The sequence below is a fragment of the Pristiophorus japonicus genome, chromosome 10 (genome assembly GCF_044704955.1).
Source record: "Pristiophorus japonicus isolate sPriJap1 chromosome 10, sPriJap1.hap1, whole genome shotgun sequence".
NCBI classification, from domain to species: Eukaryota; Metazoa; Chordata; class Chondrichthyes; family Pristiophoridae; genus Pristiophorus; species Pristiophorus japonicus.
The window spans coordinates 198,513,390-198,528,465 of record NC_091986.1 but is presented as its reverse complement, the minus strand read 5'-3'; the positions used below and the strand labels follow the sequence as shown (position 1 = coordinate 198,528,465).

At 42.9% G+C, this 15,076-nt stretch overlaps 1 protein-coding gene across 10 annotated transcripts in view; it reads left to right on the top strand.

The window, feature by feature from the left end:
• Nucleotides 1–15,076, top strand: part of herc2 (HECT and RLD domain containing E3 ubiquitin protein ligase 2) — a 286,911-nt gene that overhangs the window by 93,642 nt on the left and 178,193 nt on the right. For all 10 annotated transcript variants that reach the window (XM_070892466.1, XM_070892467.1, XM_070892465.1 and 7 more), the window contains exons 17-24: nt 4,329–4,529; nt 4,869–5,097; nt 5,472–5,596; nt 9,800–9,978; nt 10,689–10,873; nt 11,293–11,448; nt 13,679–13,864; nt 14,035–14,205. In XM_070892466.1, coding sequence (XP_070748567.1) covers nt 4,329–4,529; nt 4,869–5,097; nt 5,472–5,596; nt 9,800–9,978; nt 10,689–10,873; nt 11,293–11,448; nt 13,679–13,864; nt 14,035–14,205 — 1,432 coding nt within the window. The remainder of the gene's footprint in view (nt 1–4,328; nt 4,530–4,868; nt 5,098–5,471; nt 5,597–9,799; nt 9,979–10,688; nt 10,874–11,292; nt 11,449–13,678; nt 13,865–14,034; nt 14,206–15,076) is intronic.

Sequence of the window (15,076 nt, the reverse complement as noted above, 5' to 3'; positions counted from 1 at the left end):
ACTTTCACTAAGGTTGAGTTACAGTTGGGTGGATCATAAAATCAGAAAATGCTGGAAATCTCAGCGGGTCAGGCAGCATCTGTGGAGAGAAAAACAGAGTTAATGTTTCGGGTCGATGGCCCTTCGTCAGAACTAAAGTGTGTTTGGAAAGAACAGATTCTTAACAATCACTGAAAGGGGGAGGGGAAGAAAGAACAAAATGGAAGGTCTGTGATAGATTGGAAGACATTAGAGATTGGAGAGACAAAAGGGATGACGGCCCAAATTCAAATGGTAATGCCAGGAGTTAGAAAAACATTAGTCAAGATAGGGTGTGAATGGCTATCTTGACTAATGTTTTTCTAACTCCTGGCATTACCAGTTGAATTTGGGCCATCATCCCTTTTGTCGCTCTTATTGTTCCTGGCTTCCACCCTATCACAGACTGTCCCCTTTGTCCTTTCTTCCCCTCCCCCTTTCAGTGCTGTTTAAGAATCCGATCTTTCCAAACACTCTCCAGTTCTGACGAAGGGTCATTGACCCGAAATGTTAACTCTGCTTCCTCTCCACAGATGCTGCCTGACCCGCTGAGATTTCCAGCATTTTCTGTTTTTATTCCAGATTCCAGCATCTGCAGTATTTGCTTTCGAGTTAGATGGGCCTCATTTCCTAGACTTTGTCCAAGTGGCCGTCATTCTTGTCAGCCTTTTCGTGAATGTCAGTATGTTATTTTATTGCAGACAGCAACATACCTGAGCCTGATTTATCCTCAGCTAATGTGCACAACCTCACCTTGCTAGGTGCCAATGATCAGGAGCATTGCCATTTTTTAAAACATGATAGCTCAAGGATGATGAAGCCTCTTAGAAACATAGAAATCTACAGCGCAGAAGGAGGCCATTTCGGCCCATCGTGTCCGCGCCGGCCGACAAAGAGCCACGCGGCCCTCGGTCACACATAAACCAATGAACAATGGCGGAAAGGTAAAGAGCATTCGGCCCAACCAGTCCGCCCCACACAACTGCGCTACCCTTTGCACCGCAACATTCTACACTCCACCCCAATCGGAGCCATGCGATCTCCTGGGGGAGGCAAAAAAAAAGATAAAAATCCAGGCCAATTAGGGAAAAAAATCTGGGAAAATTCCTCTCTGATCCATCCAGGTGATCGAAATTAGTCCGGGAGATTACCCTGGCTGTATTTGATTTCCCTGCAGTACTTACCATCGTATCTGTGCCAGCCAACAAGAGGTATCCAGTCTAATCCTACTTACCAGCTCTAGGTCCGTAACCCTGCAGGTTACGACACTTCCAAGTGCCCATCCACGCACCTTTTAAATGTGGTGAGGGTTTCTGCACCACCACCCTTCCAGGCAGTGAGTTCAAGACCCCCACAACCCTCTGCTTGAAGAAGCTTTCCCTCAAATCCCCTCTGAACCATCCACCAACCACCTTAAACCTATGCCTCCTCATAATTGATCCCTCCACCAAGGGAAATAGGCCCTTGCTATCCACTATATCCAGGCCCCTCCATGAGGTCTCCTCTCGGCTTCCTCTGTTCCAATGAGAACAAACCCAGCTTATCCAATCTGTCCTCATAGCTAAGATTCTCCATACCAGGCAGCATTCTAGTAAATCTCCTCTGCACCCTCTGTAGTGCAATCACGTCCTTCCTATAATACAGCGACCAGAACTGCACGCAGTATTCCAGCTGTGGCCTAACCAGAGTATTATACAAGTTAAGCATAACCTCCCTGCTCTTGTATTCTATGCCTCAGCCAGTAAAGACAACCATTCCATATGCCGCCTTAACCACCTTATCTACCTGGCCTGTCAAGCACTCCAAGGTCCCTTTGTTCATCTATACTTCTAAGTGGCCTACCTTTTAATGTGTATACACTTTTCTTATTAGCCCTCCCCAAGTGCATTACCTCACACTTCTCTGAATTAAATTCCATTTGCCACTGTTCTGCCCACCTGACCAATAGATTGATATCCTCCTGCAGTCCATGACTTTCCTCTTCATTATCAACCACACAGCCAATTTTAGTGTCAACTGCAAACTTCTTACTCATACTCCCTATATTCAAATCTAGATCATTGATGTATACCACAAAAAGCAAGGGACCCAGTACCTGCGGAACCCCACTGGAAACATCCTTCCAGTTACAAAAATATCCATCAACTATTCCCTTTGCTTCCTACCTCTCAGCCAATTTTGGATCCAACTTGCCACTTTGCCCTGGGTCCCATAGGCTTTAACCTTCATGGCCAGTGTACCATGTGGGACCTTATCAAAAGCTTTGCTTAAGTCCATATTCACTACATCTTACGTACTACCCTCATCGACCCTCCTGATTACCACCTCGAAAAATTCAATCAGGTTAGTCAAACACGATCTTCCCTTAACAAATTCATGTTGACTGTCCATAAATAATCCTTGAATTTCTGAATGTAGATTTATCCTGTCTTTCAGGATATTTTCCAATAATTTTTCCACCACTGAGGTTAGTTTGACAGGCCTGTAATTTCTCGGCCTATCCCTTTCTCTCTTCTTAAACAAAGGTACCACATTAGCAATCTTCTGGCACCATGCCCAATCCAAAGAGGACTGGAAAATGATAGCCAAGGCCTCTGCTATTTCCTATTTTACTTTGCTCAACAGCCTGGGATGCATTTCATCCGGGCCTGGGGACTTATCTACTTTCAAAGCTGCTAAACCCCTTAATACGTCCTCTCATGTTTATTTCATCCAGAATTTTACACTCCTCCTCGATAGCAGTATCTGCATTGCCCCTTTCCTTTGTGAAAATGGACACAAAGTATTCATTAAGAATCAGACCAACATCTTCTGCCTCCACATAGCGATTACCCTCATGGTCTCTAATTGGCTCTACCTTTTCTTTAGTTATCCTCTTGCTTAATATATTTATAGAACATCTTTGGGTTTTCCTTAATTTTACTTGAAGAATTTTTCATGCTCTCTTAGCATTCCTAATATCCTTTTTAATTTTGCCTCTGAACTTTCTATATTCCTCCAAAGATTTTACAATATTTAGCCGTCGGTATATGACACAAACGTCCCTTTTTTTCTTTATCCTCCCCTGAATGTCCCTAGACATCCAGGGGGCTCTAGAATTGTTATTCCCACCCATTTTCTTTAATGGCACATGTTTGGCCTGAGCCCTCCGGATCTCCTCCTTGAATGCCTCCCACTGTTCCGACACTGATTTACCTACAAGTAGCTGTTTCCAGTCTGCTGTGGCCAAATCACTTCTCAACTTAACAAAGTTAGCTTTTCCCCAATTTGGGACTTTTATTCCTGGTCTATCCTTGTCCTTATCCATAACTACCTTGTATTTGACTGAATTATGGTCACTGGCACCCAAGTGCTCTTCCACTAATACCCCTTCCACCTGCCCAGCTTCATTCTCCAAAACTAAATCCAAAACCACCCCCTCTCATGTTGTGCTTGCTATATACTGACTAAAAAAGTTCTCTTGAATGCATTTTAAGAATTCCGCACCCGCTATATACCCTTCACACTATATTTGTCCCATTTAATATTGGGATAGTTAAAATCCCTTACTATTACTGTCCTATGGTTTTTGGACTTTACAGAAATTTGCCTACATATTTGCTCTTCTAGCTCCCTCCCACTGTTTGGGGGTCTACAATACACGCCCAGCAGTGTGATCGTGTCTCTTTTATTTTTCAATTCGACCTATATGGCCTCATTTGATGATCCCTCTAACATATCATCCCTCCTCACAGCTGTAATAGTTTCTTTAATCAATACCGTGACCCTCCCCCACCCCTCCCCTTTTTTTTACCCCCCGCTCTGTCCTGTCTCAAAATCCTATAACCAGGAATATTGAGCTGCCAAACCTGCCTCTCTTTCAGCCATGTCTCTGTAATGGCTATAATGTCATATTCCCAAGTGTCTATCTGTGCTCTTGGCTCATCCGCCTTATTTGCTATACTCCTTGCATTAAAATATGTCATTTAAAACAGGAAGACCTCCTTGATTACTACTTAATAACCCTTGTCTCCTCTGTCTTACAGATTCACGTTTTACATTCTTGCTATCCAATTTCAGCTTTACTTCCTTCCCTATTGAATTTGTTCTCAGGTTCCCATCCCCCTGCCAAGCTAGTTTAGATCGTTTATCAGGGAATTAAACCTGGTCTGCATCATTCAGTTACTTATTTGGACTTGCTCAATGAGCGTGTCAAGAGTGGTTTAAATTTAGAGCTGTAAAAATTAATTCTAGGTAACGTATCAGTAAATGAACAGCATTACAATTGCGTAATTTGGCTTTGTGTTTAAAATGACTTTCTGTTGCTTTAGAGCTTTGCTTGGTCCTCGTGTTCAGAATGGTCAATTGGCCTTCGTGTGCCCTTTGTTGTGGACGTTTGCCAGATGACATTTGAGCAACTGGATTTGCTGTTGCGGCAAGTAAGTGAAGGAATGGATGGTAGTTCGGACTGGCCTCCACCACAGGAGAAAGAATGTATGGCCGTGGCAACGCTCAATCTACTGAGACTTCAGGTAATGGGATGTCTGCACCTAAATCAAGAGCTGTGTGTTTCAATTCATCACATTTAACTTTTAAAGCTAAAAGTTGCTCCTGCAAAATCTGATTTTTCTTTTTGTAATTAAATGACTCGCTGTGATTTTAGTTCTTCCCAACTATGTGTAGTGTCTTGTCTGTATACCAGGCAAATGGGCTGACTGGAATTAGCATTGTTTTTAAATTAATCTCATTTTGCCTGCCTTTTAGCTGGGGGTATGCCATGTGGTGGGAGGGGGTGGCGTGGGGAAGGAAATCTGACAGAGAAATGGACAAAATATATCATTTAATTTTAATGTTTTTGTTTTTAATTCTAGCTTCATGCTGCTATTAGCCATCAAGTGGACCCAGAATGCCTTGGTTTGGGCATAGGAAGTGTTCTGTTGAATAGCTTGAAACAGACTGTGGTGACTCTTGCCAGCAACGCTGGGGTTCTCAATACAGTCCAATCATCTGCACAGGCTGTGTTGCAGAGTGGCTGGTCTGTGTTGCTCCCTACAGCAGAAGAACGAGCCAGAGCCCTTTCGGCATTGCTACCTAATGCAGGTAAGGTTGTGAATTCTATTATGAGGGATGTTGGCCCTGAAAATAGAAACTGACCATTTGGAAACCTTAGCAGTAGGTCCAAGGTCAATTAAAACTTGCCCTGGGGTACAGTGTACCTCAGCCTTAATTTCAGAAGAGCACCCACGTGGCTTCTCTGAGTGAGGTTGCCAAATTAAGCACAGAATTCTACTACCCATAGAGCCCTGGTGAGACTTACTCCTTTGAGCTGGATTTGAACTGAGGTTGTGTGGGTGAATGGCCAGTATCTAACCCAATGCACGACCAAATCCACTTTGCAGAGACTTAAATTTAAACCAGCTACATTTTTGTGCATATTCAGAGTTGATCTCTTTTTAATTTTACTGTAAATTAAGTTTCAGGGAATGAAATGAATGTAAGTCCGGGTCGTCGCTTTATGATTGATCTTTTGGTGAGCAGTCTAATGGCAGATGGCGGCTTGGAGTCTGCACTCAATGCTGCAATTACAGCTGAAATCCAGGTAAAAAAAAATCATTTAGTTCCAAGTACTTCAGTATTCAGGTTGTTTTCAATTATTTAGAGGTTGACATTCCACAGGATAAGAGCCCTTTTTGCTTTTGCATGTGAAACACTGTGTCATGGAACTGGTTGTGAATTGATTTAGCATATTCAAACAGGAGAATTGATGAATGCCCATTTAATCATTGCCTCATTTTGCTCCATAACATGTGTGGTCTAAAGAGATTATAGTTCATTTCTTCAGGACCACTTCCATTGACTGTCCAGTTTTGCCACAGGGCTCTGCTTCGAGAGAGCTTTCTTTAGACCTACATCACTTTCTTTATCTCTTTTTAATCTGCCTCTTCCTTTCTTGTGTGTCTCTTTCCTTCGATTTTATTTTCTTCCACTTATATCTCCTATTGGTTTCCCAGGTGTGGTTGTTCCAGCGGGCCTGTTTAAATTATAGTGCTCCAGAAATGTTTTGTTTAACATCAGAGCTTAATTATAATTTACTTTTACTTGGATCCATCAAAACAAGGGTAAGTAGTACTGTACTAATTTAGTTTTGTGCAAAGTTCAATTTCAAGCCTCACTACAATGTACTGCATTAAAAAAACGAAACAACTTGCATTTAAATATCAACTTTCATAACCTCAGGATTTTCCAAAGTACTTCACAGCCAATGAATTATTTTTTAAATGTAGTCATTGTTACATAGTTAAACACACCAGCCAATGTGTGCATGGCAGTATCCCACAAGCATCAAATGAGGTAAATGACCATTTAATCTGTTTTGCTTATTTTTTGAGGGATAGATCTAGGTTAAGATTCCCGGAGGAATTCCCTGCTCCTCTTCGAATAGTGCTAATAGTATTATTAATGTCCAGCTGAACAGGTGTTGATTTAATGTCTTATCCAAAAGACATTATCATCATAGGCAGTCCCTCATATTGAGGATGACTTGCTTCCACGCCAAAAAGAGATGAGTTCACTGGTGTTTCAATGAAGGACCTAATATGCCAGGTCGCGAACTACATATTGAAGGGTGGAAGATGCCTGTGCGACGTTTTTTTTAGCGTGCGGTGGCCGTTGCACACCAGCCACCACACGGGCTTGACAGAGCCAGCACCTCCAACAATGCAGCGCTCCCTCAGAACTGTATTGTCAACCTAGATTATTTGTTCAAGTCCTTCTGGATAGGACTTGAACCCATGGCCGTCTGGCTCAAAGTAAGAGTGCTACCTTATAAACAGTGTTTACCTTCTTATTGTGACCTTTAGTTTGTGATTTTGCTTTCTGTGAACCTTTGCTATGAATTGCTGTAATGTATCATCTTATTATGTGTGTAATTCGTACATTTCAGAAGAATTATGCTTGACACCCCCTCTGCCGAAGGTGCTGATTTTATGCTGGAGCACTCATCCACAGGTGCTAACAGCCTTTCAGTACCCTACTGAAGTGACCATTTCTCCCCTTTGAGCCCAACAACCCTCCAAAAATTCTGCTTTCCTCCAATTCTGGCCTCTTGTGTATCACCGATTTCCTTTGCCCCTTCATTGGCAGTCATGCCTTCAGCTGTCTAAGCCCTGCCCTAAGTTCTGGAGTTTTTAATCCTCAACCTCTCCAGCTCTCTCTCCTCCTTTAAGATGCTTCTTAACACCTACCTCTTTGACCAAGCATCTGGTCACCTGTTCTAATATCTCCTTATGTGCTTCGGTGTCAGATTTTGTCTAATCGCTCCTGTGATGCGCTTTGGTACGTTTTAATACATTAAGGTGCTATATAAATGTAAGTCGGTGTTGTTGTCTGGTTGAAGTTAGTTGTAGTACACCTCCAGCCACCCTGGCAGAACCGGCTAACTCAACATGGACCTGAGATCAAGTCTGGAAATGTCATGGATTTTATGGCTCGGCATATTTCAGCATACACCACTCTTGGGGCCCAAGTTTCCACACGATAAAAAACGGGCGCCCCTCCGAGCTGGGCGCCCGTTTTTCGCACCTAAAACGGCGCCGGAAAAAAAACTCGCGATTCTGGAGCGCTTTGCAGCTCCTTGTCTGCTTGGCGCGGCGCCCAGGGGGGCGGAGCCTAACTCGCGCCGATTTTGTAAGTGGGAGGGGGCGGGTACTATTTAAATTAGTTTTTTTCCTGCCGGCAATGCTGCACGTGCGCGTTGGAGCGTTCGCGATGCTCCGTGTGAAGGAAACATTGGCACGCGGCCATTTTTGTAGTTCTTTGTAGCTGTTTAGTTTTTGAACATTTTTTAATAAAAGTACATTGCTATCAGCACATAAGCACTGAGGCTTCTTGTAGCAATGAGAAGGCTGCAGGAAGCCTCATAAAGTTGAGGCAGCCGTTTCCCGACGACCTCCCCCTTTTGCCGTCGGGAAATGGCTCCTCAATTTCTGAGGCTTCCTGCAGCCTTCTCTCTTTTCCGCCAGCCGTCTGGAACGGTTCCCCCCCCTCCCGCGTTCGATCGGCTCCCTCCCACTCGCGTTCGGTCGGCTCCCGCCACCCCCCGCGTTCGGTTGGCTCCCTTCCCTCCCCACCCCCGCGTTCAGTCAGCTCCCTCCCGCCTGCGTTCGGTCGGCTCCCTTCCCTCCCTCCCGCCCGCGTTCGGTCGGCTCCCTTGGCTCCCTTCCCTCCCTCCAGCACGCGTTCGGTCGGCTCCCTTCCCTCCCTCCCCGCCCGCATTCGGTCGGCTCCCTTCCCTCCCTCCCCGCCCGCGTTCGGTCGGCTCCCTTCCCTCCCTCCCCGCCCGCGTTCGGTCGGCTTCCTTCCCTCACTCCCGCCCGCGTTCGGTCGGCTCCCTTCCCTCCCTCCAGCACGCGTTCGGTCGGCTCCCTTCCCTCCCTCCCCGCCCGCGTTCGGTCGGCTCCCTTCCCTCCCTCCCCGCCCGCGTTCGGTCGGCTTCCTTCCCTCTCTCCCGCCCGCGTTCGGTCGGCTCCCTTATCCCCCTCTCGCTCTTCCTCCCCCCCCCCCCCCGGCGTTCAATCAGCTCCCTCCCGCCCGCGTTCGGTCGGCTCCCTCCCCGCCCCCCCCCCCCCCCCCCGCGTTCGGTCGGCTCCCTCCCTCCCTCGCGTTCGGTAGGCTCCCGCCCCCCCCGCGTTCGGTTGACTCCCTTCCCTCCCCAACCCCGCGTTCGGTCGGCTCCCTCCCTCCCCCGCGTTCGGTCGGCTCCCTCGTTTTGTGAGGTTTGCTGCACCATTCTTCCTGGCTGAAGCACTTTCACACAGGTAGGAAGATGGTTTATTTAATCTTTTCTTTGCTTATAAATGTTTATTCAGGTTGGATTTATTTGTATAATATTTGTAGAAGTATAAATAAGGATTTATTGTAGAATTTAATGAGTTCCCCTCCCCCCCCACCTCGTTCTGGACGCCTAATTTGTAACCTGCGCCTGATTTTTTAATGTGTAGAACAGGTTTTTTCTGTTCTATAAAAATCTTCACTTGCTCCATTCTACTTTAGTTTGGAGTACATTTTCACTGTGGAAACTTTCAAATCAGGCGTCAGTGGCCGGACACGCCCCCTTTTGAAGAAAAAATTCTGTTCCTAAGTAGAACTGTTCTACCTGACTAGAACTGCAGAAAAAAAAATGTGGAGAATTGCGATTTCTAAGATAGTCCGTTCTCCACCAGTTGCTCCTAAAAATCAGGCGCAAATCATGTGGAAACTTGGGCCCTTGATGTAGTAGATTTAACCTGTTGAACTATTCGGGGGGCGCCGGAGGGGGAGGGGGGGCGGGCGTGAGAATGAGGTGGAGACAGCTACTTAAGTTTGTAAGTTTAGAACTGTTTTAACCACCCTTTCACCATTACTCTGGCTGAGTGTCAGAGAAGGAGGCTTTTGCTAGTGCTGCATTGGTAACTGGTTGCTGGAATGTAGGAGAGGTTAAATTGGGGTAACTAGGCCACAGGGATGTATTCCCAGAATATCCAAACAAAAAGTTAAGGAACTCTGTTTTACAGAATTGCTTGTAGAAAGCTGTGCTAATATGCTATACACTGGTTTCTGACACATTGTTAAAGAATATAAGGGTGTAAAAATATTCAGATGCTGTAGTTTGCTCAAATTCTCATCTTCAAACAGAATCCTAATGCGAGCACTTATGTAATGCATTTAATTATCATCTTATAGCCGTGTAAAACATCAATTCAAGCAAATGTGTTTGGATGATCAGCAGCGAGTTCTTGTCTGCTGAATAATAATGTTTTTTTAGGACATAGAAGCGAAGAAAGAAGCCCAAAAAGAGAAGGAGATAGATGAACAGGAAGCCAATGCTTCAACGCTCCATCGGAGCAGAACACCACTGGATAAGGATCTCATCAATACCGGCATATATGAGTCTTCTGGGAAACAAAGCTTACCCCTTGTTCAACTTGTACAGCAGTTATTGAGGTACTGGTAAATATTTTGTTGCATTTATTTCTCTCTATCTCAATTTCCTCCCCATCACTCCTAGAAAGTGTGGTGTATGCTGAAATATGGTTCTACAGACAGTGGCTATACTCCAATGCTTCACCCAGTGATTCTTCATATGGGAGCCTAGAGACTGAATGTTAGCAGTCTGTTGAATTGTGGGGGAAACTCACTCGAGCCCTACTGTGTCCTCAGCAGAGGTCATTCTAAACTTAGGGAATTGTGTTCTTTCTGCTGATTTATCTGATCTTGGGTGGGCTTTTAGCAGGAGTGCTGCAGCTCGCTCTCCTGATCACTGTTGAGTGGTACCCATTGGAAGTTCATGTGTGTGGATATCAGATCTGTTCAGGATTGGGCTCAGCTGTGATGCTTTCTGTGAATCCAATACCCTGTGTATGAGTAGTGGCCGTTTGGGTAAGGCGATAGAAGACATCTAGCTCTTCAGCAAATCTTAGAGAGGAAGGTAGAAGACAAAAGCAAAATACTGCGGATGCTGGGAATCTGAAATAAAAACAGAAAATGCTGGAAAATACTCAGCAAGTTAGGCAGCATCTGTGGAGAGAGAAACAGTTAACGTTTCAGGTCGATGTCAGAAGACAAAATTGGCAAGTAAAAAGGAAGAGAAAACAAAACTAATTGCTTTATATATAAAAAAAAGATATTGAACTATTTATCTTTTTCTTTTAAAGAAACATTGCATCGCAGAGTATAGCTAAATTGAAAGATGTCACTCGGCACATTTCTTCATGTTTGGACCATGAGCACTTCAATCAAGAAAGGTCAGCTTCTTTGGATCTTTTACTGCGATTTCAGCGTCTGCTAATCAGCAAACTTTACCCAGGTGTAAATTTCAGCTATGAGACCAATGGATACAGTAAGTGAATTTCTGATAAATTTCTCTTGCCTTCTTCCTGTAGCTAATGAACAACTAATGCAATGCAAATCTAGCTTACAGGTCAGTTGATTTGCTATGAAAGTCACGTTCAACTGATACAGAATCTGCAGTAAAGCTGCAATCTGAGCTCAATTTAGTTTGAAGAAGAAGGTAGTGTCTTGTGTCAACTCTCCTGTTGGCTCAAGGGGAATGATATGTGATATGTCTGAATAATTACAATTGATGGACTGTTTAATTATGAACGGTTTTAATTTGATCACTATTTTTAAAGTTGGGAGACTAATACTCATGTTTTATCTTTTACAAAAAATAGTGTGCTTTTAATCTTTCAGTTTTAATGTTTGTTATTTGAAATTGACTAACCTAACTAGTAACTAACATTTTATATTTTTTTGCAGGTCCAGAGCTTTTAGGAGTGGGATCATTGCTTAAAAAATATATTGCCCTTCTATGTACACACATAGGGGACATTTTGCCAGTGGCAACCAGCATTGCTTCAACCAGTTACAGGCATTTTGCAGAAGTGTCTCATATTCTTGAAGGAGATTTGACAGGTAACCAATTTACCAGTGATACTTTTAAACAAATCCATATATATTTAGTATTTTTAGGAGCTTCAGTGCATCTGTTCTCAATACACCTGAAATATGCAATTGCTACAGTGATGCATGGTAGAACAAGGCTACCCGTATAGCAGTTCTGACAGTGCGCCTGAAGCATTATCTTATCTGTTGTCTCTGCAGGCTGCTGCCTCACCTGCTGAGTATTTCCAACATTTTATGTTGTTTTTGATTTCCAGCATCTGCAGCATTTAACTTTTTGTTCAACCTATGTAACATAATCTTCAAAATAGAAGTCACATAATCATAGTTACATGGGTATGGTAATATAGTGGTTACTAGACCAGTAATCCAGAGGCCTCTACTAACAGTCTAGAGAACTTTAATTCAAATCCCACCATGTTTTAAAAAATAATCTGGAAGTAAAAAGCTAGTATCCGTAAGTGACCATGAAGCTGTTGGATTATTGTTAAAAACCCAACCATTTCACTACCATGTTCTTTAGAAGGACGCCTGCTGTTCTTGCCTGGTCTGGCCTATATGTGACATGAACTTACTCTTAACTGCCCTTTGAAATGGACTAGCAAGCCACAGTTGTGTAATTCAGTTGTATTGACCCACCATGACTTTATCCGGGCATCTCGGGGATGGGCGATAAGTGTCAGTCTTGCCAGTGATGCCTTTGCTGGTGCTTTCTGTCTTCACTTTCTCTGCTACAATTTGGGCTAATACCCAATATTCTTTATTCAGGTTCTCCACATAATCTATTTCTTTGTGGTGGCTGGTGTGCAATGGCCACCACAGGTTTTTAAAAAAAATCCACGCACAGGCATCTTCCACCCTTCAATATGTAGTTTGCAATCTGGAATATCAGGTCCTCATCGAAATACCTGTGAACTCCTCCCTTTTAGGTGTGGAGACAAGTCATCCTCGATACGAGGGACCGCCTAAGAAGAATCTACTTCTTTAGGCAAGCCTGCACTCCCCCCGCCCCCCCCCCCCAACCCCCGCCCCATCTGTGCTATTTCTGCAGTGTGAATAGCGCATTGGGTTATGTATAGGAACTGCTATGGCTGCCGCATTGTGTGCTCCAGATTTCCCTGAAGTGACGGAAGAACAACATACTGCCGGAACATGTAGTCCAGGCTAAAAGTACTCATTTGTACTTATTGAATAGTAGACGTATAGAGCAAAATGCAGATTAAATAGTATACAGTATTTCACTTAACTTCACACCATCTGTTCCAAAATAATGAATTCCAAACACTTAGCAGTTCTCTTCATTAATTTTCCAATAAATTGGTTTAAAGGAAGATAAAAAGATATCCTTCACAATTTAAAAAAAAAACATATGTTGCTCAAATCCAATGTCAAAGATACTTGTACCATTATACAAGTTGTATTAATTGCCAATAAATCCCCGTTCAGGTCTTGCATATTTAATAAATGTCTTGATAAGTCATTGAGCCCAGGTAATTTAGGCATCAGGTTTTGTTCCCTGTTCTTTCTCTTTGTTTAGTCCCATTTAAGGCCTTGCTTATCTTCCAGTTTCCAGTTCTGAGTCTACACTCAAAAACATTAACCTGTTGTAATGTATTTGCTTCAAGGGTTCATTGCTTAAGAATTCATAGCAATACATTGCTATTAAGAACTAGTTGATTTATTAGCAAAAGGTTTAACAATCACACTACACATTACCAGTTCATCCACAAAGCTCACAACCACCTGCCTCATCGTGGATTCTCCGAACCCAACTGGCTGGGGTTTTATTGAGTTTTGTGAACATCATGTGACTGACTAAGTCACTCCCAAACCTGTGAGCATACTCACAGGTGCATACATTAACCTGTCTTTTCTCTTTTACGATTAAATGCCAATTTGTTCAGATTTTTAATTCAGGTTCATCATTGCAAACATTTAAAAATATTTTTCAAGCAACTGTTGTGAACAAAGGGATTGCCTAATCTTCCCAAAATGTGAAATTTTTGTGCTGTTTTCTTTTTTTTTAAACTTTTGCTTCTGACTTTCATCCTGTAAGAACATTTTTGAAGTTGGGGGAAAAAAAAGACTGAAAAGCTTCAAATACTGTCTGTGCTTACATTTAATATAAAGTAACTTGTCGCCAAGTGCAGGATTTCAACTTTGTTTGAGTGAGTTAATGGATAGGTACAAGGGACACTTCTGTTTCGGCTGTTATGTTCTATTCTGTTTTGTTTTGATGCAGGAGTTCTGCTTCCTGAGTTGGTGGTTTGTGTTGTGCTGCTGCTTACTAAAAATGCTGGACTGATGCAGGAGGCTGGGGCCATCCCTCTGTTGGCTGGATTGTTGGAACATTTAGACAGGTTTAACCAATTGGCACCTGGTAAAGAGAGGGATGATAACGATGATTTAGCATGGCCTGGAATAATGGGTAAGTCAATTTAACTGATAGTTTGCATAAAATAATGGACAAACTTGGTTAAAAAAAAATACTTGGTGGCGTTAAGTTGTCAGTCATTCAAATTTTAATTGTAACCTAGAAATTTGCAGATTGATTTTTTAAAATTGCGTCATTAATGTTTTAATGTATGGATTTTACAGGTTCATTCTTCACAAATCAGAGCTCACGAAATAACGAGGAGGTTACTCTAATTAGAAAAGCTGATCTTGAGAATCATAATAAAGATGGTGGCTTTTGGACAGTAATTGATGCAAAGGTTTATGACATCAAAGATTTCCAGACACAATCATTGAGTGGGAGCAGCATACTTGGTGAGATTCATTTATAATATTTCAAAAGGAATTTCACTGATGAGAGTGAACATGACGAGGTGGTTCACTCAGATCTCAACGCATAATCCCGTCTCCATGTTCTGGACGAATGTATCCCAACTTGTATCATGAAACACAAATCCGGGGCACCCTCACAAATATGGAACCTACACAAAACCTTTGCTAGAGCCTGGTGGGTCTTGTTGCTGCTCCACCATTTTTTGAAATCGGTCAAGATTTCTGTAAATGAGATATTTTTTAAACCGCAACATGAAGAGTATTTTGAACAAAAGGTACCTCTTCCCCTCTCCGGACTTCATCTCGTAGACTGGCAGCCCAGCAATAATAGTGCCAGCTCCCCAGCTAGATATTAGTTTGTGTTCACACTTCAGGATTATCATTCAGGGATATGTTATTGCATGCCCATGTGCAGATAATTTTTTTTTCCAAAATTATTGCACACTGATAGATACATACCGACGTAGTTTTTAAAAAATGTCCATATTTTTTCTCAAAATTCTGCATTCCAATCAAACTAATTTCCCTTTGTTCGGTGCCTTCATCAAGACGAAGGATGTTTATGAAATGGAACACACCTATGCTTTGTGTCTAGTTTGCATATCTTATTCCCAGATCTGGATAGCAGATTAAGCACTTTCTACTCTGCCACAACAATGTATCTTCATCCCAACTGCAAAGGGAAACACCTACTGCACCAGTGGGACATTTCTATTTCCCACATTAACCATTCTTATAGTCTGTGCATATGACTGCCAGCTAGTAGAGAATTATGATTTTTTTTTGTGCCTTGGACTCTGGTTCAGCAGGAAATAGGTTGAGACTGCCCAAACTTCACTTCACTTGTAGGACT